This window comes from Manihot esculenta, chromosome 3 (genome assembly GCF_001659605.2).
Source record: "Manihot esculenta cultivar AM560-2 chromosome 3, M.esculenta_v8, whole genome shotgun sequence".
Classification (NCBI taxonomy): Eukaryota; Viridiplantae; Streptophyta; class Magnoliopsida; order Malpighiales; family Euphorbiaceae; genus Manihot; species Manihot esculenta.
Window position 1 is genome coordinate 30,804,149 of NC_035163.2, and position 22,852 is coordinate 30,827,000.

The 22,852-nt window shown below is 32.6% G+C and overlaps 3 protein-coding genes across 6 annotated transcripts; all 3 read left to right on the plus strand.

Moving 5' to 3' along the window:
• Positions 1-2,277: 2,277 nt before the first annotated feature.
• On the plus strand, positions 2,278-7,566 carry LOC110612287 (uncharacterized protein At4g15545). Of its 3 annotated transcripts, none has more exons than XM_021753030.2 (9): positions 2,278-2,654; positions 2,744-2,812; positions 3,807-3,863; positions 3,979-4,018; positions 4,746-4,838; positions 5,081-5,338; positions 5,925-5,967; positions 7,133-7,211; positions 7,323-7,566. In XM_021753030.2, exons 1-9 carry the CDS (start codon positions 2,376-2,378, stop codon positions 7,407-7,409), a joined length of 1,005 nt encoding a protein of 334 aa, XP_021608722.1. In that variant the 5' UTR covers positions 2,278-2,375; the 3' UTR covers positions 7,410-7,566. The 3 variants fall into 3 exon arrangements, with proteins under 3 accessions (XP_021608722.1, XP_043811312.1, XP_021608721.1); XM_021753029.2 differs by having other exon boundaries at positions 2,279-2,654; positions 4,743-4,838; XM_043955377.1 differs by lacking the exons at positions 7,133-7,211; positions 7,323-7,566 and adding an exon at positions 6,213-7,120 and having other exon boundaries at positions 4,743-4,838.
• A 3,073-nt stretch (positions 7,567-10,639) lies between these two features.
• LOC110611157 (receptor-like cytosolic serine/threonine-protein kinase RBK2) lies at positions 10,640-14,266 on the plus strand. 2 transcript variants are annotated; one of them, XM_021751306.2, is made up of 9 exons: positions 10,640-10,830; positions 11,230-11,336; positions 11,441-11,872; positions 12,097-12,348; positions 12,443-12,597; positions 12,704-12,783; positions 12,866-13,001; positions 13,141-13,290; positions 13,389-14,266. In XM_021751306.2, exons 1-9 carry the CDS (start codon positions 10,796-10,798, stop codon positions 13,575-13,577), a joined length of 1,536 nt encoding a protein of 511 aa, XP_021606998.1. In that variant the 5' UTR covers positions 10,640-10,795; the 3' UTR covers positions 13,578-14,266. The 2 variants fall into 2 exon arrangements, with proteins under 2 accessions (XP_021606998.1, XP_021606997.1); XM_021751305.2 differs by having other exon boundaries at positions 10,641-10,830; positions 11,420-11,872; positions 13,389-14,264.
• A 954-nt stretch (positions 14,267-15,220) lies between these two features.
• Positions 15,221-21,039, plus strand: LOC110611795 (histidine-containing phosphotransfer protein 1). Its single transcript, XM_021752275.2, has 6 exons — positions 15,221-15,757; positions 15,907-16,037; positions 16,231-16,299; positions 20,416-20,487; positions 20,594-20,666; positions 20,780-21,039. Exons 1-6 carry the CDS (start codon positions 15,698-15,700, stop codon positions 20,837-20,839), a joined length of 465 nt encoding a protein of 154 aa, XP_021607967.1. The 5' UTR covers positions 15,221-15,697; the 3' UTR covers positions 20,840-21,039.
• The last annotated feature ends 1,813 nt before the right edge of the window (positions 21,040-22,852 follow it).

Sequence of the window (22,852 nt, forward strand, 5' to 3'; positions counted from 1 at the left end):
ATGAAATTACTTTCTCTCTTCTTTGATTCTGTCCGCTATTGGGTACGAATCTAGTTTATGTTTACACCAACCACTACTTGCCTATCATTTTCAATTTGAATCAGGCTTTACCTTATTGACCAAAAAGACATAATTTTTCACGATTTTGGATATAAATCTAAAAATAAATATAAATAAACTAGGCTAATGGCACTTAAATAATTTTAATTTTTTAGTTTGATTGCATATGATGGTGTCACTAGGTTTGATTTGGTCAAGGATTTTATTATCATTGAAATATTATTAGTTATTTAAATAATCAAATTTATTTAAAAAAAAAATTAGTGTTATTTTCAATAGGGGATATAGAATTAGATATATCTTTTAATTTTAAATTCTGAATATGAAATACATTTAAAATTAAAGAATAAATACTTTATTTTATTTATAGCATTTCATTTGTTAGTATATGTTCAATGTATTAAATGCACATTTTTTTTATTTAAAGATTTATTGTAATATTTTGCCTTCACAAATGGGCAGGTCCGAATTTTGGCAGAACATGGATTGTCTGGCTCCAATCCATTAAAATCTTCAATAATTTATTTGTTATATTTTTTAAAAAAGAAAAAACAAAGAATATTTTCCTCGTGGAGTCAAACTAATTGGGTTCACAATTGGAAAGGACTTCATGTAATTCTAAATTATGTTTAATACTGAATTTAACTAAAATTAGTTGCTTTCATAAACAAAATTGATTTTTTTTAACTATTTAACTCCATTCAAATCAAATCAAAATTAAAATGGTTTAATTTCAAATTTTTTAATCTCAAATCAAAATTAATTCTAATTGATTCAATGATTACTCTAATCCAAATAAGCAAGTATATGTTATTTTTAAGAATTTTATTTAAAAAAAAAAAAACACAAAGTTCCTTAGGAAGGGGTGGTTGGAATTTGGAAACATCATCCCAACAATAATAATAATAATAATAAAAGTAATTGGAGAATCCAGGAATATTTACTTTATTTTGGCCTTTAAAAATTTATTTGGTCCGGTGAACGCACACCAAGCTTGAAGGCAATGTGGAGTTGACCTCCAGCGGTAGCACGTGTACTGGTTTGATTGGGCTTCAGGTTTTTATAGGTGCTCAGAAGGTAACAACATCAGTATTCCCCTTTCTCACTTTTGATTGGCCCTCTGTATCTGGTCCAAAGTTGAGTTGGCGTGATGCTTTAGGGTTTGTTTTTTTATGGGTTAGCAATGCATATGAAATGAGTCAGCTGAGGACATGTTAGTTCGAAAGGAAAGTAGTTGGAAGCTGTACCACAATAATCGTACCTGATTAATTATTGAAAGTTCCATTTTTTTGGCTAAGCTGTAAGACCTCATTAGTGAAAGGGCCTCAAAATCATTTATGGTATGGGCCTAATTTCACTCTCTGCCAACAGTACAACCAACAAAATTTTGCTTCGTGTAGCTGGTGCTTAACACTTGTGGGATGTTTGAGGCTGTCTGTTGCTTCATTTTTATACTTTGCTTTTCCTTTTGCACAGCTAATTCTATTTCTTGCTTGAGTTTTGGTTTAGATATGTGCCTATTCTTTAATCTTCATCTATCTAGCTGGTGGTAGCTTTTGAGGATTAACAATGGTTTCAGATATTATAGTTTGTACAGCTATTGGATGCTTGGAATCTATTATGGGCTTAACATTGGTTTCAATGGATTATGGTGGTTTTTATGGTTTTCTTGATATGTAATTTTTTTGGATATTGGTCTGGCGCGTTCTTCTCTAGCTACAAAATAGTGTTTTCAAACGGTGGTTGTCCAACGTTCTGCCCCTTACCTCTTGCAAGTTAGGGTTTAGTTGTAGTTGAGCTAAATTTTTACTCATGTGGGCTTCCGTTTTAGTTTTATAATTTTCTTGTAATTCTTGTTTGGGCTCATTGTATTTTATTGGAAATGACTACTGCTTCTAGAGTCAAGAAAGGTAACATACAACCAACAAAAGAGCATGAGAAAGAGCAAAATGATGAGCTCATAATACAACTAGATCTAACCATGGTTGGCAAGAAGCTTACGAAAAGAAACGAGGTGACTATCAAATCCAGTTTCAAAATGGAGACCATCCGATTAATTTCAAAAAGGAAAAAATAAATTAACCCGGTTAAACTTCTAAATTTACAAATTTTTGAAAAAACAAAAAACGCGTAGTGGGAAATGACGCAGACCACTAGTGTTGTTTGTCTCTTATCAGGTCCTATCCAATCCATTCACAAGCCTAACTTAAAACCACCGCTATCCCTACTCTACTATACACTATTAACAAATAATTTTAATTTAAAATAAAAAAGCAAAATCCGAAGACAGAACATAAGAATCGGTATACAAAAAGATGCTGGCGAAGGAATTGGGTGGTTCCACATTCGACCTTCCCGAGGAGGTCTTGCAAGTGCTGCCGTCCGATCCTTTTGAACAGCTCGATGTGGCCCGCAAAATCACTTCCATCGCTCTCTCCACACGTGTCTCCTCCCTTGAATCTGAGACCTCCGCTCTACGCGCTCAGCTTGCTGAGAAAGATGACCTTATCGCCGACCTTCAATCACAGATTCAGTCTCTTGACTCCTCCCTCTCCGATATTGCTGATAAACTCGACCGCGCTGCTCTCGAGAAGGTCCCCACCTGTTTTCTCCCCTTTTCCTTGACCCGGTCCACAACTTTTTCTTTTCGTTAGCTTAATGAGTTTTGATTTCTGTTTTTAAGGAAAATTTGTTGAACGAGAACGCTTCACTATCCATCACTGTGAAGAAGCTCCAGAGAGATGTTTCCAAGGTACTTAATTGTAAATGCTCTCGCTTATCGACTATAATTACACTTTGTTCAATTTCTACAATTTTGTTGAATTCAGTTGAATTTTTTGGTTTGAAAAGAAATTAGAATTTAATTCTAGAAATTGAATTCCATGAAAATCAATTCATTCAAGTTTTGATGGAATTTGAAAATGCTACAGAATTTACGAGACTATTTTATGGGCTAAAATGCCCCATAACAAAACCTTTTCTCTTTTATTTTACCAGTTAATTAAATAAATAACTAAAAAAAATAAATAATTAAAAAATATTAATGATTAAAAAATAAATGATTATAAATAATTTTAATAAATAATTACACTTTAAGTTTTTATATTGTTTTATAAATATTAAATAAAAGAAATAGATATTACTAAATAACCAACGGCCTACTTTAAGCCTCCATTCTCTTGAATGGAAGGAAAATTCTTTTACACGAGTACATGCTTATATCAACTCACGTGTTAATTTATTTTGATATTGTTAGTGGGTTTACATTTTTATTAATTATTAGAAATTCATTGTGAATAAGATTTTTTCTACAATAGAAAATTATATATATATATATATATATGCACACGTTACTTTTAAAGGTAATTTAGGAATTGAGAGCAAATGAATTTTAATTCTGAAATTAAACTAAATAGAAATTATATAGAATTCAATTGAATTCTGCATTATAAGTTATATCAAACAAAAAAGTGAAATTCATTTCAAATGAATTCTATCTTAAATTCAATTGAATTTCACATGATTCTACTCATAGAATTGAACCAAACGCTATCTTAGATGTCAGTGATGATTTTTGTTTTTCTTTTCTCATTGCTTAAACTTGCTCTGAAATTGGATTTGCATCTTTTTTTTTTTTTAAATTAATTTTGTTTGATGTAAATTTCATAGGAATTGGATGCACTTGGATGGAGGTGTTGAAAAATATATGTGCTCCCATACTCTTTAATTTTTTTTTCCCTTTGTAGTTGGAGGTGTTCAGGAAGACACTCATGCAATCACTTCAAGAGGATGAAGAAAATTCTGTAAGTTATCTCCCTTGAGTGTTTGTAATGAATATTATTTTCCCTGCTTGTGGTTGTGCTAAAAGAAAGACAATATATGAAGGTTTTGGATTTCATTACTCTTGTTTTGTGACAGTCAGGAGGTCAGCATATAATTGCCAAGCCAACACCAAATGGTATGTGTTTATCTTCCTCAATTTATTTTACGTTCTTTGGATTGGTTATAAGTATTCTCTTGCCATTAAGTAGAGGGGACAAAACTAAGCACCTCCTTTCTAAGCCCCTCTGATGGTGGTATGCTAGGGATAATATAAGCTCAACCTCATACAAGAATGAGCTTAGCAACTGTCAACAAATATTTGCATCACGATTTGTTCATAATTATTTAAAGTTTGTATAATAAATGCATGAATCTATATGCAAATATTAAATCTAATTATTATTAAGCTTGTTCTCATATGAGCTTGAGCTTATAGTAGCTGTAGTGCTGTACCCTGGATTCTCTACCATTGGGCCTCAATTTCTTATGCTGACACTGTCAATTTGAATTAAATATGTTGATTTATCAAAAACTGTATGGCTTATTGTGTATGAAAGGAAATTTGGGTGGCTATAGCTAATGCTTTGGGAAAAATTTTGATGAAGTAGGTGAAAATATCTGCTTAATTGACCACTTCCTATGCTTTAAAATTGGAGGTTTTACAGTAGCTTGAAAAGCTGTAGCCTATAGCCTTACAAAACACGAGTGGAATTCCACAAGTTTACATTGTTAATTTCTCATGCTCTTTGCATTTTTGGGTTGTCATGTATATCTATTTTTTCATGATTCAATTGCCAACTCAAGTCCGACAAAAAAAAAAAAAAGCCAACTCAGAGAAAAATTTTCCTTATTTGTTTCAGAAGATGATGCCCCCTTGCCAGCTTCAAGATCATCTTCTATGCGAAGCAACTTCTCAGAAATTGGAAACTCATTTGCAGAGGAACGTGGACCAGATGGTATGCGACAATTATTTTGGTTTCAAACACATTTCTTAGCATGGAAACTTTCGTAAGCAATTTCATCAATTTGCTGTGTGCTTAAGTTCCTTTATTTGGTGACTATATATGTGGTGCATGCCGTGCTGTGTCAATTTCAAAGAAGTATATAAATGCTATTGTTAATGGCACATAGATCCTTTTTACCTCTCTTATATATATATAAAATCTATGTTCTTACCATATACTGTTAATTTTTACAGTGTCAAGACCTGGCATATCACATAGGATTCTGCTAGCATCCCAAACAAGCACTCCTCGATTTACTCCTCCAGGTTCTCCCCCTAGTTTTTCAGCTTCAGTGTCTCCCACGAGAACATCTAAACCAGTGTCCCCGAGACGGCATTCAATGTCATTTTCTACCTCAAGGGGGATGCCTGATGATAGGTCTTCGATGTTTTCTTCTCTGCCACCAAGCCAACATGGTTCAATGTCGAGCACGGACGCAGGGTCACAGACAGGTTAGCTCTAATACTTTATCATATAAATAATATCATCTAGTATTACTTGTTTAGATTCTGGATGCCATGAACCATGGAAGCTATGTTGAAATGGTCTCAACAACTATAAATTGGTTTGAGCCTGCATTTTCCTTACCAAGCTTTTTGACGTTAGTGATTTGGTATTGGTAATTTTCACTTTCAAATAAAGGATGCAGTGCTAATCATATCAAATTCAACCAACACTAGATAGCATTGCTTTCTGAAACTAAGCAAATAGTTTTTGCATTTGATGGCACTTTATGCATGGGTGACTTTTCTGTTGAACAAATATAGTAATTTATGTCTCAATTAAATAGGTGATTGAAGATTTGATAATTGTGTACGTATTTCTTTTAGTTTCTTCCATTCCACCATAGTTAAGCTGATTGATTGACTAGGAAAGCTTTCAGACTTCTGGCAATGAGTATGTTGTTATTTTTGTGTTATTTTGTAAGTAATGTCAATTGGTAACCACTAACAACTTAACTAATAAGTTTCAGGTGTTTTCTGCATTTGAAGTTTCATTTCCTTACTCTTGTTTATTAATATATTTTCTATGTTTCAGGACGAACTCGTGTGGATGGAAAAGAATTCTTCCGCCAAGTCAGGTAAAAATTTATTATGCATGAAATGTTTGAAGCTTTGGATGGTGAAAAGAGTACGGCAATTAAAAAGTCTTCAGCATTGGATTATCTCAACCTCTAATGCATATAATGAAATTATTTAGAGGTGTGCAATTGGTTGGTTTGATTTTGAACCAAACCGTGAAAACTGAAATAATGAAATCCTACAAAATGAAAATAAACTGTACTGAAATTATAGAGGAGCTGAATCAATTGTTTTGGTTTGTCAGTTTTGAACAGCCCAACAAGTAGAACGGTGCCATACCACTCCTCTCTTCCAATACCCCAACATGCACTCAAGTCAGGCAAAATGCTATACCTATTTCAATCCAATCATTCCACAACAATAACTCAATCCTACACCACAGCAAATGTCATTCAATATTTCAACAAACTAACATCTAATTCAACTAATTTGAGCAGAAACAAGACCAAACAGAAGGTCCCAAACAAAATCAATACCACAAATCAAAATTACTTATTAAAGCATGAAATGGCTGGTCCGTGTCTGGATTGGGAGGGAGCTAGGTGTCGAGGTCTGTGTGACTATCTGGATCAAGAGGGAGTTGGGTGCTTGGACTATCTGGATGGATGGGAGCTTACATCAGACAACTCCACAATCGCAGAGGAGGAAACACTAGAGAATCACAGAGATGGTTTTTTGGAATAAGGTAAGGGGTTCTGCAATTTGAGAGGTCAGAGAGATGCAGGAGATGAGTTGAGAAACACTGGATGGGCATTTTGGTCAAGAGTAAAATGCAAAGATATGTCTGTAGCGATTGGGTATTTTATGTTTGGGGAACCTAACAAAATGAGTTTGGATCATTTAGTTCTGCTCGACTAAAAGTTTGGTTCATTTAGTTCTGCTTTTTGACTTAACAAACTAAACCGAAAAGTAGATTTTGAAAATGAGAACTGAAATCAGTAGATCAATTGAATAACTGAGTTGAATCAGTTCGCTTCGGTTTTCAGTTAAAACCGGTATATGCTCACCCCTAAAACTAGTATATGTACGTGTCTTGCCCTGAATATTTATTTTCCTGCTTACAGTAGAACGCACCATGCATATTGCATACAAGCTGAATTCATAACTCATGTATGGTATATGACCTTACAGTTTCTAACCTAATGCCTTCTTTTGTTTAACTAGGAGCCGTTTGTCTTACGAGCAGTTTGGTGCCTTCCTGGCAAATGTTAAGGAATTGAATTCCCACAAGCAAACAAAAGAAGTACCTCTCTCTTACTTTAATTCATCGTTTGTTAAACTGGTCTCTTAATAAATTATTAATAAGCAGAATTCAGAGCCCATTTTCATCTGTACTATTTTCTGCATTGAACAGGAGACTCTGAGAAAGGCGGATGAAATTTTTGGCCCAGATAATAAGGACCTGTACGCAATATTTGAGGGCTTGATTACTCGTAAGTAATGTTTACTGAAGCTGCAAATGTGGCACTGGATCAGATGTTTGTGTTTTTTGATATGATAACTTTGCAATTCATTTTACCCTTTTTTTTTGTAAATTAATATCAAGTGTAATGACACTTCCACGTCCAGTTAATTATACGTTAACATTTAAAAATAAATAACGGTAGACTGAAAGAACTTGTGAGTGGCTTGTTATTTGTAAGGGGACAAGGAGAATCTTCAGGCGGTCTATTAGAGAAGACATTTTCCGGTATATAAAAATAATCCTTATTTAAATATATTTTAAAAATTTTAATATTTGAAATATATGAATTTTATTTTTTCATTATTTTTAGTCCGGCTAATAGCCTGATGAGTTTTTTTTTAAATTATAAAAAAATGGGAATTGAAACAGTAAAATTTAATTCCTTTTAAATTTATTTTAATATACTAATTATTAAGTTAAATTTACGAATGCAAGTTATGAATTGAGTTTGAGCAATGAACATGTCTAATTGAGTATGGTATCACTGTGAACCGAATCAAGAATCACAGTTAATAAATTAGCAAAATCATTCATTCATATCTAGATTTTCTGGGAGAAAAAAGTTACAATTCGAAAAGAGCAAAGGATTAAAAAATGAAAGGAAGCTCTTCAGTTACTTAAATGAATTTATTAATTTATTCAATTAACCCTGGAGGTTTTTAAGATTATATAGCTCTTTTTCTTTGGAAGAGAACTTCATCTGATTCGCGATGTTATTAAAAAAAAAAAAAATCTATATATAAGAATTTCAATACTTTTAGTAAAATCTTTGAAATACTAGAAATATTTTATTAAAAATTTGTTTTGCACGAAATGAAGGGAGCCTCAACGTTTTAAACCGTTTGCGATTGTTATTTGTTAGCAACCGGGATAACGTTGGACAATCACTTTCTCCATTATCTTCCTTGGGTTGAGAAATCGTCAATGACACGTGGCAGAAGCTCAATAGGATACCATTTTATGTGCTTGCTTGCAAGCCTTCAACGTACTAATTCTTTTAATGCAATTATTTTGCATTTTCTAAAAAACGTACAAATTTTGTGGATTTCTTTGTATTTAATAAGATTATTTTATGATGACGAGCTCTTCATCTATGTATTTATATATATATGGTTTAAAATAAATTACGAAAAAATTAATAAATAGTATATTTAAATTTATGCACATATATAAGTGTCATATTTAAATTTAATAATATTATAAATTAATATATTTATAATAAATACAATTTATTATTTTTGTTATTATAATTTATATATGATTTCAAATTTTTTACTATTATTATTAGTTTGTGATTTTTTAATTTCTTTTAATATTTTTAATATAATATATTAATTTAATTTAAAACTAAAATTAATTATATTTTAAAAATAATCAATAAAAAATTAATATGTCTATTTTTCTAACTATAAAATGTAAAAAATAATATATTTAAATTTATAATATATTTTTTTAATCATATTTCTATCTATCTATCTATATATATATATATATATATATATAATTAGATTTTAAAATAAACTTGTAAAAAATTGACAAGTGTCACTATTAAGCTTATTTACGAGAGATTGTAACATAATTAATCCTACACATTTATTATAAATATATTTATAATTTTATTTTTATATAAAATAAAAATTAATATATGTAATAAATATAATTTATTATTTTTTAATCACTATTAATATATAACCTTTTTATTTTTTACAATTTTCTAATCTAATAAATACAATTTTTATTATATTTAATGTTACTTATCACTATTATATGAATCCTACTACTTTTTAATATACTATATTTTTATATACTATATTATTAATATGGCAATAAAAATTTTATTATATTTTTACTATAAAATTTTTTATTATATTTTTATTTTAATAATAAATAAAATATTAAAAATATATTTATAAAAATTGAGTAAACATTATGTAAAGAAGATATTTGAATAATAAAAAAAATATTTTTACTATATAGCAATAATTCTATAATAAAAAAATCATATAAATTTTTTTTATTATTTCATAATATTATTGTTTATTTATTTATTAATTTTATAAAATTATAATTAATATAATTTAATTACAGATACGTGAATAATTATATAGAATAAATATATATAACCGATTAAAATTATTATAAAACAGTATTGACCGTAATAAAATATAAAAGAATTAAAGAATTAATTAAATTTTATATAAAATATTATCAAACTAAAATTTTATTCAATTTAAATAACTATAAAATGTTAATAAATATAAATAATTAAAGTATAATAAAAAATAAAATTATGATTTTAATACTCTAAATAAAATGTTATAAATATTAAACAATCAAATTATTAAATTTAAATTATTATAATTTATTATATCAACAATTATAATAATGATAATCTCTTTACTCCCTAATAAAATTTAATCTTCATTATTCATTCCATATAAAATCCATAATCACAATCTCTATTTCATATTTTTCTTCACCAAGCTTACTCTCTTTTATTTTCAAATGGTTTGTATCTTGATTTTTGTTTTTTTAATTTTCTTAGTATCTAAAAGGATGTATGTTAACTCAATTTTGTTTTTATTTTTTGTTTTTTTTTGGACAAGACTCAATTTTATTTTTATTAAATAGTAGAATACAATTATACCATGTTTATTATAAAAATATTTGTTATTATAGAGTAGTATTTATTTTACCACTCAATAAATTACCATACATGCATGAAAGATATTACAATAAAACAAATGATTTTTTTCCTATTACCACCATTATCATACATCATCGTTCAAGCTACGTAAATTTTATTTTTCTAAAAATATAGTTTTTCGATTATAATTTATTATTGAATATTAATAATATACAAAATTTAATATTAAAATTTTAATTTTTTTATTGTAATTGAGTTTGATATATAATATATAGATTTATATTTAATAATCATTTTTAAGTTTAAAAAATATATATATATTTTTAAGTAAATGAGGTGAATTTATATGTAAAAAAAATTATTTTATAAAATAATATAATACAATAATAATATAAAAAATTTTAGTATTCGCAGAATAGGTAGACAAACGACTAAGTATTATTTCACAATATATATACACACATTTGTATTTGGTATTTTCCAAAAAATGAGGATGAGAAAAATGATAAACAAGGCCGATTTTTGTGCATCAAAATCAGGTGAAATTGTCCAAGAAAACTAGCAAATAGCAAATAGCAAATATTAGAGAAGCCAAAAGAGAAATCATGGCAACCTCTATTTACGTTTCTCCTACCATTTCTCTCTCTCCATTTTTCTCCTTGAGACGTTTCCTTGGCCTGCTTCTCTGGTTTGGTCACCTCTCTCCTGAGATTCCATGGAAAGAGTGCCAGAACCTTCAGCTTCTTCCTGGTACTTTTCCATTTCCCATCTCCTTTTCAGCTTTTTTTTTTTTTGGCTTATGGCTTCTGAAATTAACAGTCGAGAAATGCGTTGTTAAAGGTTTCAGTTTTGCTATTTCCTTCATTTGGCTGCATTGAGTTTCTCTTTTTAATTCGTCTCCTGAGCATGCATTAATGGAGTAATAGAAGAGAAGATTCATTCTTTCATCTCTGTCCTTTTGCTTTCCTGGGATGTGATAGATGATGTTTAATTTGAATGGTTCTCTTAAGATATCCTGCAATTTTCTTGTGATATTTCATATATGCAATTTTTTTTTATGCGGATTGCTTAATTTTGACCTGTTACGGGTTTTGTAATGTTTCTGTTTTCTTTTAATTACTATTTGATACAAAGTCTTTATATTGGCAGCAATGGTTCCCAGGACAGTGCCAGAGAAGATCAAGAAAATGCAACTGTTACTTTTGCATGCAAAACATTAAAACGATCTGGTTTCTCTGATACTTTTTCACCAAATGGTATGCTACTTGCCATCTTTATATGCATATCCAGGTATCGACTCTTTAATTTCTTACTATCTAATGCTAGACTATTGTTTCAGAATTGAGATCTTTGAATGCAGAGAAAGAGGAGGAGGAGGGCCAAATCCAAAATGAGGGTCATAAAGAATCCTCTCCACGAGGAGTGCTAGAAGACGGTTCAATTAGCTTAGAATCAGAAACACTTGCCAAGGACAGCAATTCAAATGGCTCTGAATCTGAAACAGCTTCCAAGCCCAGCACTTCAGGCTCTGAAACCCAATTGAACTCATCAGGAACTGCTCAGTGGCGTGACTTCTTTCGTGGACTTAAGGGAGCTACAAGACGCATTCAAACCTTCCCTCCTCCTAAAAAACGTGGCCCCAAACTGACCAGAAGTAAGACCCAAAGAATTAGAGAGGAATTGATTCCAGTTGTAAGTTCTCCTTTGGAAACTGATATCTACTGTCTGAAATCTTCCTGGAAGAACTTTTCACTCTCAGAAATCAAAACTGCAACCAATAATTTCAATAATGGTTTGTACCTCTTTCAGAATCTATATCTAAATTCAGCAGCTTTTTGATGGTTAAATACCCAACTCCAAAAAAACAATTATGGTGTTTACTAATAGTATAGTGATATGGAGTCATTTTCGGGCTACAAGGTTCAAATCCTAACTAAGACCATATATATATATAAGAGATAAGAATTCTAGTGTTTTTCCTAATATACTAGGCTTAAATGTTATAATTCCTTGTAGAGAATTTGATTGGAGAAGGAGGCTATGCTGAAGTTTACAAGGGGCAATTAAAAGATGGGCAGCTTGTTGCAATAAAAAAGTTAACCAGAGGTTCCCCAGAAGAGATGACTGTTGATTTCTTATCGGAGCTTGGGATGATGGTTCATGTTGATCATCACAACATTGCTAAAGTGATTGGCTATGGAGTTGAAGGGGGAATGCATCTTGTGCTTGAGTTGTCTGCTCATGGGAGCCTTGCATCTTTACTTTACGGTTTGATCATTACTCAAAGATTAAGCAGTTCATATCCTTTCAATCTTTCAAATTAGAGATGTTTCTGAATTCATTTCACACGGCATGTTTATAGGTCCAAAGGAAAAACTGGACTGGGGAATTAGATACAAAATTGCTACAGGAACTGCTGATGGTCTTCAATATCTGCATGAGGGTTGCCAAAGGAGAATTATTCACAAGGATATCAAGGCTTCTAATATATTGCTCACTGAGGATTTCGAGCCTCAGGTGTGTTGTTTCAAACCTGAATCTTTCTTTAACCAATTGCGACCTGAAATCTTTGTTTATCATCTGAAGCTTTAATTGCTCAGCTGGGAACTTTATATTTGTGCAGATTTCTGATTTTGGTCTTGCAAAGTGGTTACCTGAGCACTGGACTCATCACACTGTATCAAAGGTGGAAGGCACATTTGGGTTTGTAATCCAAAACTTCTCTTTAGTCTCTGAATCATCATCTTCTACTACAATTTGGTCTCACTTCCTATAATCATGACAGTTACCTTCCTCCCGAGTTCTTCATGCATGGCATAGTGGACGAAAAAACAGATGTTTATGCTTATGGGGTATTGCTATTAGAGCTCGTTACTGGAAAGCAAGCAATTGATAGCTCTCAGCAAAGCCTTGTGATGTGGGTATGTATTGTTCCTTTCTGCTCTGCTTCAACTCTAGTCTTACATTGCAGCCAACAACTTTTCAGCGGTCCTAAAGATGACTCCGGTACCCCTTAAGTTTTCTTACTGCCAAGAACTAAATTGAATCTACTGCTTGCAGGCTAAACCTTTGCTTATGAAGAACAGTTTCAAGGAGCTTGTGGATCCAACTCTTGGAGATGCCTATAATGAGGAACAAATGGAAGTTCTGGCCCTTACTGCTTCTTTCTGTATACATCAATCTTCAGTGCAACGGCCTCAAATGAACCAGGCATGTCTTCTAATCTTAGAATTGCTAGCAACAAAGCTCTCTTTCTGTTTACGGCATCAGTATAAATATTTTGCTTTGGTTTGCATTTGAAAAAGCAGATTGTAGAGATATTAAAAGGAAACAAGGACATCTTGGAAGAGGTAAAAGGGCTTCAGAAATCTACACACCAAAGGACATACTCTGAGGAGCTCTTTGATGCAGACGAATACAACTCAACAAAGCATCTACAAGATATGAATCGACACATGGAAGTTCTATTGGGCCAATGTGATGAAAACTCCATATAACCTCATTGGGTTCTAATAGAGTTGATTGGCCAAAAAATGATCCATTTAGCCAACTCCAAGTAGTTCAGGATTAAGGCTTAGTTGTTATCGTATTCTGATGAAAGCTTCAAGATTGCAGAAGGAACTATTAAAACCATGGAAAATTTTTGGCCAGATTGTTTATTCCCTGAAACTGGGTTCCTGATCTTGCTGCCACAAGTGAAATATGGAGCAGGACTACTAGAACAGTTTTGAAGAAGCAAGAGGAGAAAGCACAATGCAATGCCAGACCAATTGGTGTATCAACGTAGGTCTTATTTGTTATGCAATGAAGTTGAATATAAATAGATAATTTCCAATTTCTTTTTGTGTGAGGAAAAGCAGGAAAGTTGTTTTTCTTAAATGTTTCTTGTAAATCTCTGGTTTTGCATTCCTCTCCTTATTAATTTAGATATATAGATAAAGTGATTCAACCGCAGACTTACTCAGGCTAAAAGGAGTGACATTGTCAGGCTGAAGAAGATGATTAAAACTTAGATTCGATTCACTAATAAATGAATTTCACCATATAAATGGAACTTGCTTGTTATGAAATTTACATGTTTGTGTTTTAAATTGAAAATGGAAGGCAAGAAGGAGAGCCACATATTTGGATTATGCCCATCATATCAATAAAAAGAAAGTAGAGCAGACTCAAGACTAGATTTATTCTCCCCATTAAGAGTTTGAAGATGCTCTTCATGTCATTGAATAAATCCAATAGTACAGTTTCACTTTGAATTGATGTCTTTTCTCCTCACCCATCATAATATTCCAATAATGAAAAGAGATTGAGAATACTCACCTCATTTCCACTAGAAAAATTAATCATCATGATAAGGATTCTTTCTCTTGGAATTTATGGTGAAAAATTCTAGAAAACAGAAATGAAAACAAATGCTGCTTTTCTATTACAAAGGTAAACTTGCTTTATTTTTTCTTTATTCATTTTGAATTTTAGGTTTTTTTTTTCTAGAATATAATTTATTCACTAGTTTATATACTCCATTTATTATACATTGAAAAAGTTAAATTCTTTAGTTAAAGAATAATTTTTAAAATATGAGTGACTTTACTTTTTAATATATTCAAAAAATATTAAATTTATAGATAAAAAACATTTAAAAAAGTAGGAGAATACTAGGGAGTGTTTGGATTAGAGGTTTGATATCCATGGATGTTTCATATTCAATAACTACTCTTACCCATTTTATAAAAGTAGGAAATAATTTTTATCATTAGTATTTGCAGAGGAAGGGAACATATATATTATTATTTTATTATTTAATATTTATTTATCTATTTTAATAATAAAATAATAGATAAAATCAAATACTACATTTTAAAAAATAAGAGCAATAAAATTATATACCCTTCAACAGTAATAAATTAATAATAGAAATATGTAATGTGTTACGTAAATATTACATTTATAATTAATTATTAGATAAAATTAGGAATAAGTTAAATAGATTTCTGTGCTTGACTTATGGTCTAAGTATATATAATTTGTAAGAGGATAAATAACAATCTTTCCAAATCTTCTCAACGGGAAAAAGGATAGATAGTCTGAAGTCACTTCTACGTCAAAACCATGTGTAGCTTTCAATCAGAAACCGACCAATTGTTTCGTGAGCACATTGAATCGAGAAAAAGATATAATAATAATTAAAAAAATATCACAAGGAGATGGAATATGATCTCTTTCAGGGGCTTAAATGCTCGAGCGATGTATGAAGAGGAGGAAATGGTGATGGGGCCTGAATCTGTGAGCTAAAAGCGCTCGAGAACAGAACGCAGCACAAATCCAGAGGAAAGAGATAAAGAAGTGGATAGAGTCCACTAATGCTGTACTGGGTACTATACATACTCGAAAAGCAACCGAAATTTTGGATCTTTTTTGGCGTTTTAGTATTAAATTCATCAAATCCCTTTTCTAGCATTTATTCCCACTTCGATTCTGCGATAATACCCCAAGGTCTGCAAATTTAAGCCGCAAAGCTTTTTCGGGTCGCAGCTTCAATAAGAACTCCCTCTGTGTTTGTGTGTGTATATATATTTTTTGAGAGAGAAAGAGAGAGAGAGAGCAACTGAAGCAAGGCATGGACGTGGGTCAGATGCAGAGAACATGGGTTGAATATACAAAGTCCTTGTTTAGGGAGGTAAACCACTGAGAATGTAAATCTGCTTTTCTTCTTCCATTGATCTGGTTTTATTTTTTCTTCCTTCTTGGTTCTTTCTATGTTTAAATCGGCTTGGGTTTCGATTTTTTATTCGTTTCTTTTTCTTTTCCTCCTTTGGTTGTGTGAAGGGGTTTCTGGATGCTCAGTTTACACAGCTTCAGCTACTGCAAGATGAGAGCAACCCAGATTTTGTTGTTGAAGTGGTGTCTCTCTTCTTTGAAGATTCTGAGCGGCTTCTTAATGATCTCGCCAGAGCTTTGTAAGGACCTTCCCTCCTTCCAATTCCCCCTTCCCCCTTCCTCCTTCCCCCTCCCCTTCTCTTCTACACTTTCTTATCCGAGGCTTTCTGTTCTATTTGGTGATTTTAATTCTAGCTAGTTCCATTTCAAAAAAAAATAAAAATTTCTAGCTATTTGACTGTCTTGCTGTTTTTTCCTTGACTTCTTTTATAGAGATCAGCAAATTGTAGACTTCAAAAGGGTTGATGCCCATGTCCACCAACTGAAGGGTAGCAGCTCCAGGTACCTTGACTCTTTTTTTGAGCTTAAAACAATTTTGCTTTGTATCTCCTTAGCTGTCTTGTTGAGCCATCAACTCCTGTCAGCATTAAACTTTGTAAGAAACCTAATATTTTGTTATATTTTACCATAGAGATTAGAACCTATTTATCTCGTTAGATCAAATCTATAATTATACAATTGTAAAATTAAAATTAAGTAATTGACTCATCTATCAATATTTACTTTCTATATTAACATATTTATTTACTATAATCTATAACACTCCTCTCAAGTTGGATAATAGATATTTATTATGTCCAACTTATTAGAAAAATATTCTATTTGAGGTCCATTTAAAGTTTTGGTGAACAGATCAAGTTCATGGTATACCGGATTGGAAGCAATGTGAAGAGCAGTCTAATTATCACAACAAAGTTTCACGGGTGATGCAACTTCCATACCAACTTCCCTCAATAGATGATTTATCCAGAGAATCTCACAAGTCGATTGAGCTATGGCCCTATATTCTAACTCGGCACTAGATCTGAATACCATATTTTGCTTCTTTCTTTTTCAAGACACTAGGTTTTCTCCAACAAATACACAATAGTCTGTAGTCGACCTTCTATTACTTTTGGATCCCGTCCAGTCAGCATCAGAAAAATACTGAGTGCAGTATGCCCATGATCTCTGTAGAGTATACCGAGTTCAAGAGTCTCTTTTAGATAATATAGAATTTGTTCTAGAGCGGCTCAATGTTTTACCGTAAGTGCAGACATGAATTGACTTACAACACTTACTGCAAAAGCAATATATGGCCGAGTCATCACTGTAAGGTAGTTCAGCTTTCCTTTCCAATCAACCTCCTGTACCTCTCGGGATCATCATAAGGGTCTCCGTAATCTTTTGTAAAACATATATTAGGAATCATTGGTGTGTTACATAGTTTAGCTCCCATCTTCCCAGTTTCTGCAAGTAAGTCAAGGACATACTTCCTTTGAGACAGGAAAATTTCCTTTTTACTCCTCAAGACTTCGACTCCTAAGAAATACTTAAGCTGACCCAAGTCTTTGGTATGAAAACTTGCATGCAAGTAATTTTTAAGAAAAGAGATCCATGTACTGTCATTCCCTGTCATGACAATATCATCAACATATACAACAAGGAGAATAATACCAGTATCTGAATTTCTATAGAAGATTGAATGGTCACACTTGCTTTTTTTTCAACCCAAATTTTTGAACAACTTGACTGAATTTGCCAAACCATGCATGGGGACTCTGCTTCAAACCATACAAAGATTTCTTCAACTGGCATATTTTCTCATACTCCTCATGAGTAACAAACCCTTGTGGTTGCTCCATGTACACCTCCTCTTGGAGGTTACCATGTAAAAATGTATTCTTGATATCTAATTGGTGTAAAGGCCAATGCTGAGAAGCAGCTAGAGATATAAACAAGCGAACTGAGGTTATTTTTGCCACAGGAGAATCAACGCCATAGGTTTGGGCATAACCTTTAGCGACAAGACGAGCCTTAAGCCTCGCTATGGAGCCATCTGGATTGACTTTAATGGAAAAAATCCATTTACAGTCCACAGTCTTCTTACCAGAGGGTAAACTAACTAGTTCCCAAGTATGATTTTCATCTAGAGTCTTAATTTTCTCAAACATTGCATCACGCCATCCAGAATGAGCCAGGGCCTCTTTAACTGTTTTAGACAAAGAAATAGAATTTAGAGAGACAATTAAGGTGGTAGAAGAAGGGGACAGATGATCATAAAACAGAAAGTTAGCAACAGAATAGATAGATTTACGCTGTCGTTTACCTTTACAAAGACTAATGGGGAGGTCAAGGTCACTCGGTGGTGGATCTAATGGCGAAAAAGATTCTAGTGCAGGACATGTATCATCAGGTACTTAGTCTCCGAGAGTAAACTTGAACAACTGATGATTTAACAGGAGGCTGAGTATTAGGAGGAATGTTACCATCAGATTGTACAGCAGAAGGCATACTCGAAGAGGTCCCACCATCAGATATGATTCTATAGATAAGCTACTCATCATCCTCCTCTTGATCACGAGAGGTTTGTGCAATAGGATAAAAGGGAACTTGCTCGGAAAAGACTACATCTGTTGAGACCAGATATTTGTTGAGATCTGGAGAGTAACACTGATACCCCTTCTGAAAGCGAGAATATCCCAAAAAAAACACACTTCAAAGCTTTAGGATCAAGTTTAATCACATGAGATCTGACATCCCGAACATAGCAAGTACTGCCAAACAGTCGTGGTTTGAGAGGAAATAATAGCTTCTTAGGAAAGAGGACATTATAAGGAGTATTATCATTTAGTACTGCGGAAAGCATGCGATTAATGAGAAAGCATGCAGTAGAGACAGCATCGGTCCAAAATTGCTTAGGAACTTGCATTTGAAACAATAGAGCTCTAGCAGTCTCAAGGAGATGTCGATTCTTCCTTTCAGCTACCCCATTTTGAGCAGGTGTATCAACACATGACGATTGATAAAGAATACTATGTTGAGTCATATAAGCTTGGAATGATTCTGACATATATTCTTTAGCATTGTCACTCCGCAAAATTTGAACAGAAACATTAAATTGAGTCTTGGTTTCAGCACAAAAGGTAGAAAAATGAGAAAACACTTCCGAACGTTGCTTCATAAAAGAAATCCAAATCATTCTAGAGTAATCATCCACAAAAGTGATAAAATATCTGAATCCAGTCTTAGATCCAATCGGACATGGGCCCCAAACATCTGAATGAACTAATTCAAAAGCAGACTCAGCTCGTTTATTGACTCTAGGACTTAAAGAGATTCGATGATGTTTTGCAAAATGACATAACTCACATTCCAGTGAAGATACCTTATGAAATTGAGAGCATAGCTTTTTCAAAATTGGTAAAGAAGGGTGTCCCAATCGATAATGTGCTTCAAACGGAGACACGACATTGGAGCAAGCAACAGGCTGAGGCACCCATGCATCCAAAATGTAGAGACCCCCAGATACGTGTTCTTTACCAATAATCTGCTTCGTCACAAGATCCTGAATGAGACAATGATTAGGAAAAATGAAACACAATAATTTAGGTTTTTGGTAAGTTTACTCACAGTGATTAAATTAAAGGCAAGATTAGGTAAACTTAGCACCGATGATAGAGTAATAGAAGAAGTAGGTTTAATAGTTCTAAAACTCTCAACATTATAGGTTGACTCATCAGCTATAATAACAGGAGAATGTGCTTTATGAGATCGAAAGCTAGTAAAAATATGAGGATTACCTATCATGTGGTTCGTGACACCAGAATCAATGACCCATTTATATGGAGAGGAAATAAGACACATTTTACCTATCTCAGCCGTTACTGAAGACGTTGGGATAATTTTAATAATATAGGTCTTACTGTCAGAAATCATTTCAACCAAAACCTTATACTCCTATACCTTCAAACGAATTAAAGGAAGATAATAAAATCTAACCCAGTGAACAGTATCAGAAAATGCCTCCACCCAACACCCAAACGGCAAACAAACCACTGACAAGGGGGCTACAAGGCGACTTCGGCATTCTCTTTAGGTGGACGGTGAGAGACAAATATTACCCTAGATGAGTAACATAAAAGAACTGGAGTCTTAAGTCTCTAAAAATTTAAAATTTGACGAGAGAGAAAAAAAAAATAAATCTCTACGAGAATGGCTCTGATACCATGTAAGAAAGATAATATTTTGTTGTATTTCACAATAGAGATTACAACCTATTTATACATGAGAAACGGTATCTAAACAGGAAGGGAAATCAAGCCTATAATTATACAATCCGTTAGATTAAGTAACTGACCCATCTATCAATATTTACTTTCTATATTAACATATTTACTTCCTATAACCTATAACAAACTTCTTGTACTGTTTGAACTTTTGTCCATCTTGGCTTCCAATATGAAGTTTTGAGCTAACTTCTAAAACCAAGAAAGTCCAATGAATCTCAATAAATCGGAAAAAAAAAGCTGCATATATATTTGGGATTTGACAGAGTGGAAATTGAGATATAGATTTTCTGTTTAGTTCATTTCTTGTTTGATGACAAAAGAAAATGGATTTCTATCTGTTGAACAGCATAGGTGCACAGAGGGTTAAAAATGCCTGCATAGCTTTCCGCAACTTCTGTGAGGAGCAGAACTCTGAAGCGTGAGCCTACTCTTTTCTCTCTTTTTATGTCTGAGGATATGAATTTTGAGCCGTGAAATCTTTTGCATATTATTAATTATCAAGTTGTTGGTTGCCTGATCTGCAGTTGCCTGAAATGCCTACACCAAGTACAGCAAGAGTATTATCTTGTGAAAAACAAGCTTGAAACTCTAATCAGGGTTAGTAGAGTATGCTTTTGTTTAATTACAATTCTTTTTGTCTTCTAAGAAATCTGCTTGTCAGGTCCATATTCATTTTTATTTCTTAAAACGTTAAGTATTGTTCACTGCAGCTGGAGCAACAAATTGTGGCAGCTGGTGGTTCAATCCCTATTGAAGAACTGAGCTTTTAAGGTTATGAAGTGAGATTGGGAGGATCACTGTAGAGACTTTTTTTTTGGGGGGTGTTCTTGTGTTTCACTTATCTTTCACCATAAGGTTCTGTTTAATTAATGGGGTTTGTCCTTTGTATGAGTTTTGTGAAGATTAAGATTCTCATCTATTGCCACTTCTCATTATGATCTTCAATTATCGATAGAACCTTTGCTGTTTATGCTTCTCTTCTATTTATTACTTGTTTTCTAATATTTTATCCTTTATATTATCTATAGATATAATTTCACTGGAGAAAATATTCTGTCTGCTGATAATACAATTCAAGTGGTTTTGAAGAGATTTAATAGCCTTTTAGTGCACAAAAAAAAAACACTTGCAGCTTTTTAATAGTAAGGCTGCATGAAGCATGTCACTTTGAAGATGATCATTAATCAAAGCAGTTTATTAATAGCAAGATAACCCCAATTACCTTTATGGTCTGAATAGTGAAATTATAGCAGTAAATGAACTGATACAGAGCAATTGTTGTATGGAGCTCTGCAGATAATTGCTAATAGCTTGTTTCGCATTGTGAATTGAACTTCTTTCTTTTAGAAAAACACAATTTTAGATCTTGAAAAGTTTCTGGAATTCTTGTGAACTAATTTTTGCTGGCCACTAACTAAAATTTAAAAGTGGTATTTCTTAGCAGCAGGGTCAATGTTGATACCAAATGGACCCTTGAGCTGTTGCAAGAACATTTGTTGATGAGTTTAGGCTAGGCAAGTGGGATTTTGGAATTTAACCTGCTGATTCAATCTACATAATAATGTGATTCATGAGCTGAGTTAATTCTGACATGCATTTATCTGATGCATTCCTAGGATCATGTTTAGTGCAAAGACACTCTTAAATTCAGCTAAATGTTTGTGTTCCTTGTCAATTGCCATCATCTTCATCTGCAAATTTGAATTTTTCATCATCTTTGGAATCATGCATGTGATGCTTAATTTTGGTGGGAATAATGGGAAGTGGAGGATTGATCTCCCTCTTACTATTCCTTGTCTTAAAGAAGTCTCAAGTTGAGAATCAACTTTATATGCATTTTGGATACAAGAATCAGAAAAAAGAAGAAGAAAACACTGTAGGAGCCAATGCATTCTATTAATGTAGGTCCTGGAAAACTGAATCAATGAGAAAGATTTGATCCCAAAGGTCAATAGGAATCTGTTGGGCTGTCTGTTTTTTGTCTGCTGCTGAAAAATGGCACGAACATGGAAATTTGTGGTGATATGAGATTCTTCACACCTTTGATTGCTATTGATTCACATAAATCTCCAACACTGTGGGCCAATTACCATCACCAAATATTTTTGGACTTCTCAAAATGAATACCCATTTGTGTTATGTAGCTGAGAAGAGGGAGAGAGGTTTTCTTGACAGCTCAACCAACTATAATGTAAATCCATGTAGAAATACACAACGTGAGAAGATTATGAGTAAAGGAAAAGTAATTAAAGTGTTAATTATTGATTAGTGTTAATCTAAACAAATCTAAGAAGCATCTTTGACTCGGAAAACTTTAGTAAATTAACAATGATGTTTGATTAAGAAATCTACAGTTGCATGTTTTCTTTTGCCTTCTTGATGACTGGAATTGAAAGAAAACTGTTGCTTTATTGAGATGGCTTGAATCAAATATTGGATAGTTTCCATTACAGCATTTCTTTCACTTTTAATAGTTAACGTTGAAAATTTGGAAACCTTGGTCTGAACCACCCCAACTGCCAGCTGACAGTTTAAAGACTCATGCTAGCTTGGAACTGGCACATTATGAGTCAACAGATTCTGGTTTTTATTACTGATTCATGCCTATTGAAAAAGAAATGGGAAAAAGAACAATCTGGAACTCAACTTTTCTTCTTTTCTTTATTACTGATGTTGAAAATACATTTATGAGGTAAGAAATTGCTAAAATCTTAGGTAAAGAAAGAGTTAACACTTCAATACTGTTTTAGACAGTTATGTCCTATGTTGCTAGAACTGGGATA

What these genes read in the sequence shown, in the direction of transcription:
- LOC110612287 (XM_021753029.2), top strand. Translation starts at nt 2,376, where the DNA reads ATGCTGGCGAAGGAATTGGGTGGTTCCACATTCGACCTTCCCGAGGAG. An exon ending in ACCGCGCTGCTCTCGAGAAG is followed by an intron (nt 2,655 to 2,743) that starts GTCCCCACCTGT and finishes TCTGTTTTTAAG; the next exon opens with GAAAATTTGTTGAACGAGAA. An exon ending in GAATTCTTCCGCCAAGTCAG is followed by an intron (nt 5,968 to 7,132) that starts GTAAAAATTTAT and finishes TTGTTTAACTAG; the next exon opens with GAGCCGTTTGTCTTACGAGC.
- LOC110611795 (XM_021752275.2), top strand. Translation starts at nt 15,698, where the DNA reads ATGGACGTGGGTCAGATGCAGAGAACATGGGTTGAATATACAAAGTCC. An exon ending in CAAAGTCCTTGTTTAGGGAG is followed by an intron (nt 15,758 to 15,906) that starts GTAAACCACTGA and finishes GGTTGTGTGAAG; the next exon opens with GGGTTTCTGGATGCTCAGTT. An exon ending in AGCTTGAAACTCTAATCAGG is followed by an intron (nt 20,667 to 20,779) that starts GTTAGTAGAGTA and finishes TGTTCACTGCAG; the next exon opens with CTGGAGCAACAAATTGTGGC.
- LOC110611157 (XM_021751305.2), top strand. Translation starts at nt 10,796, where the DNA reads ATGGAAAGAGTGCCAGAACCTTCAGCTTCTTCCTG. An exon ending in TGATACTTTTTCACCAAATG is followed by an intron (nt 11,337 to 11,419) that starts GTATGCTACTTG and finishes CTATTGTTTCAG; the next exon opens with AATTGAGATCTTTGAATGCA. An exon ending in AACGGCCTCAAATGAACCAG is followed by an intron (nt 13,291 to 13,388) that starts GCATGTCTTCTA and finishes TTGAAAAAGCAG; the next exon opens with ATTGTAGAGATATTAAAAGG.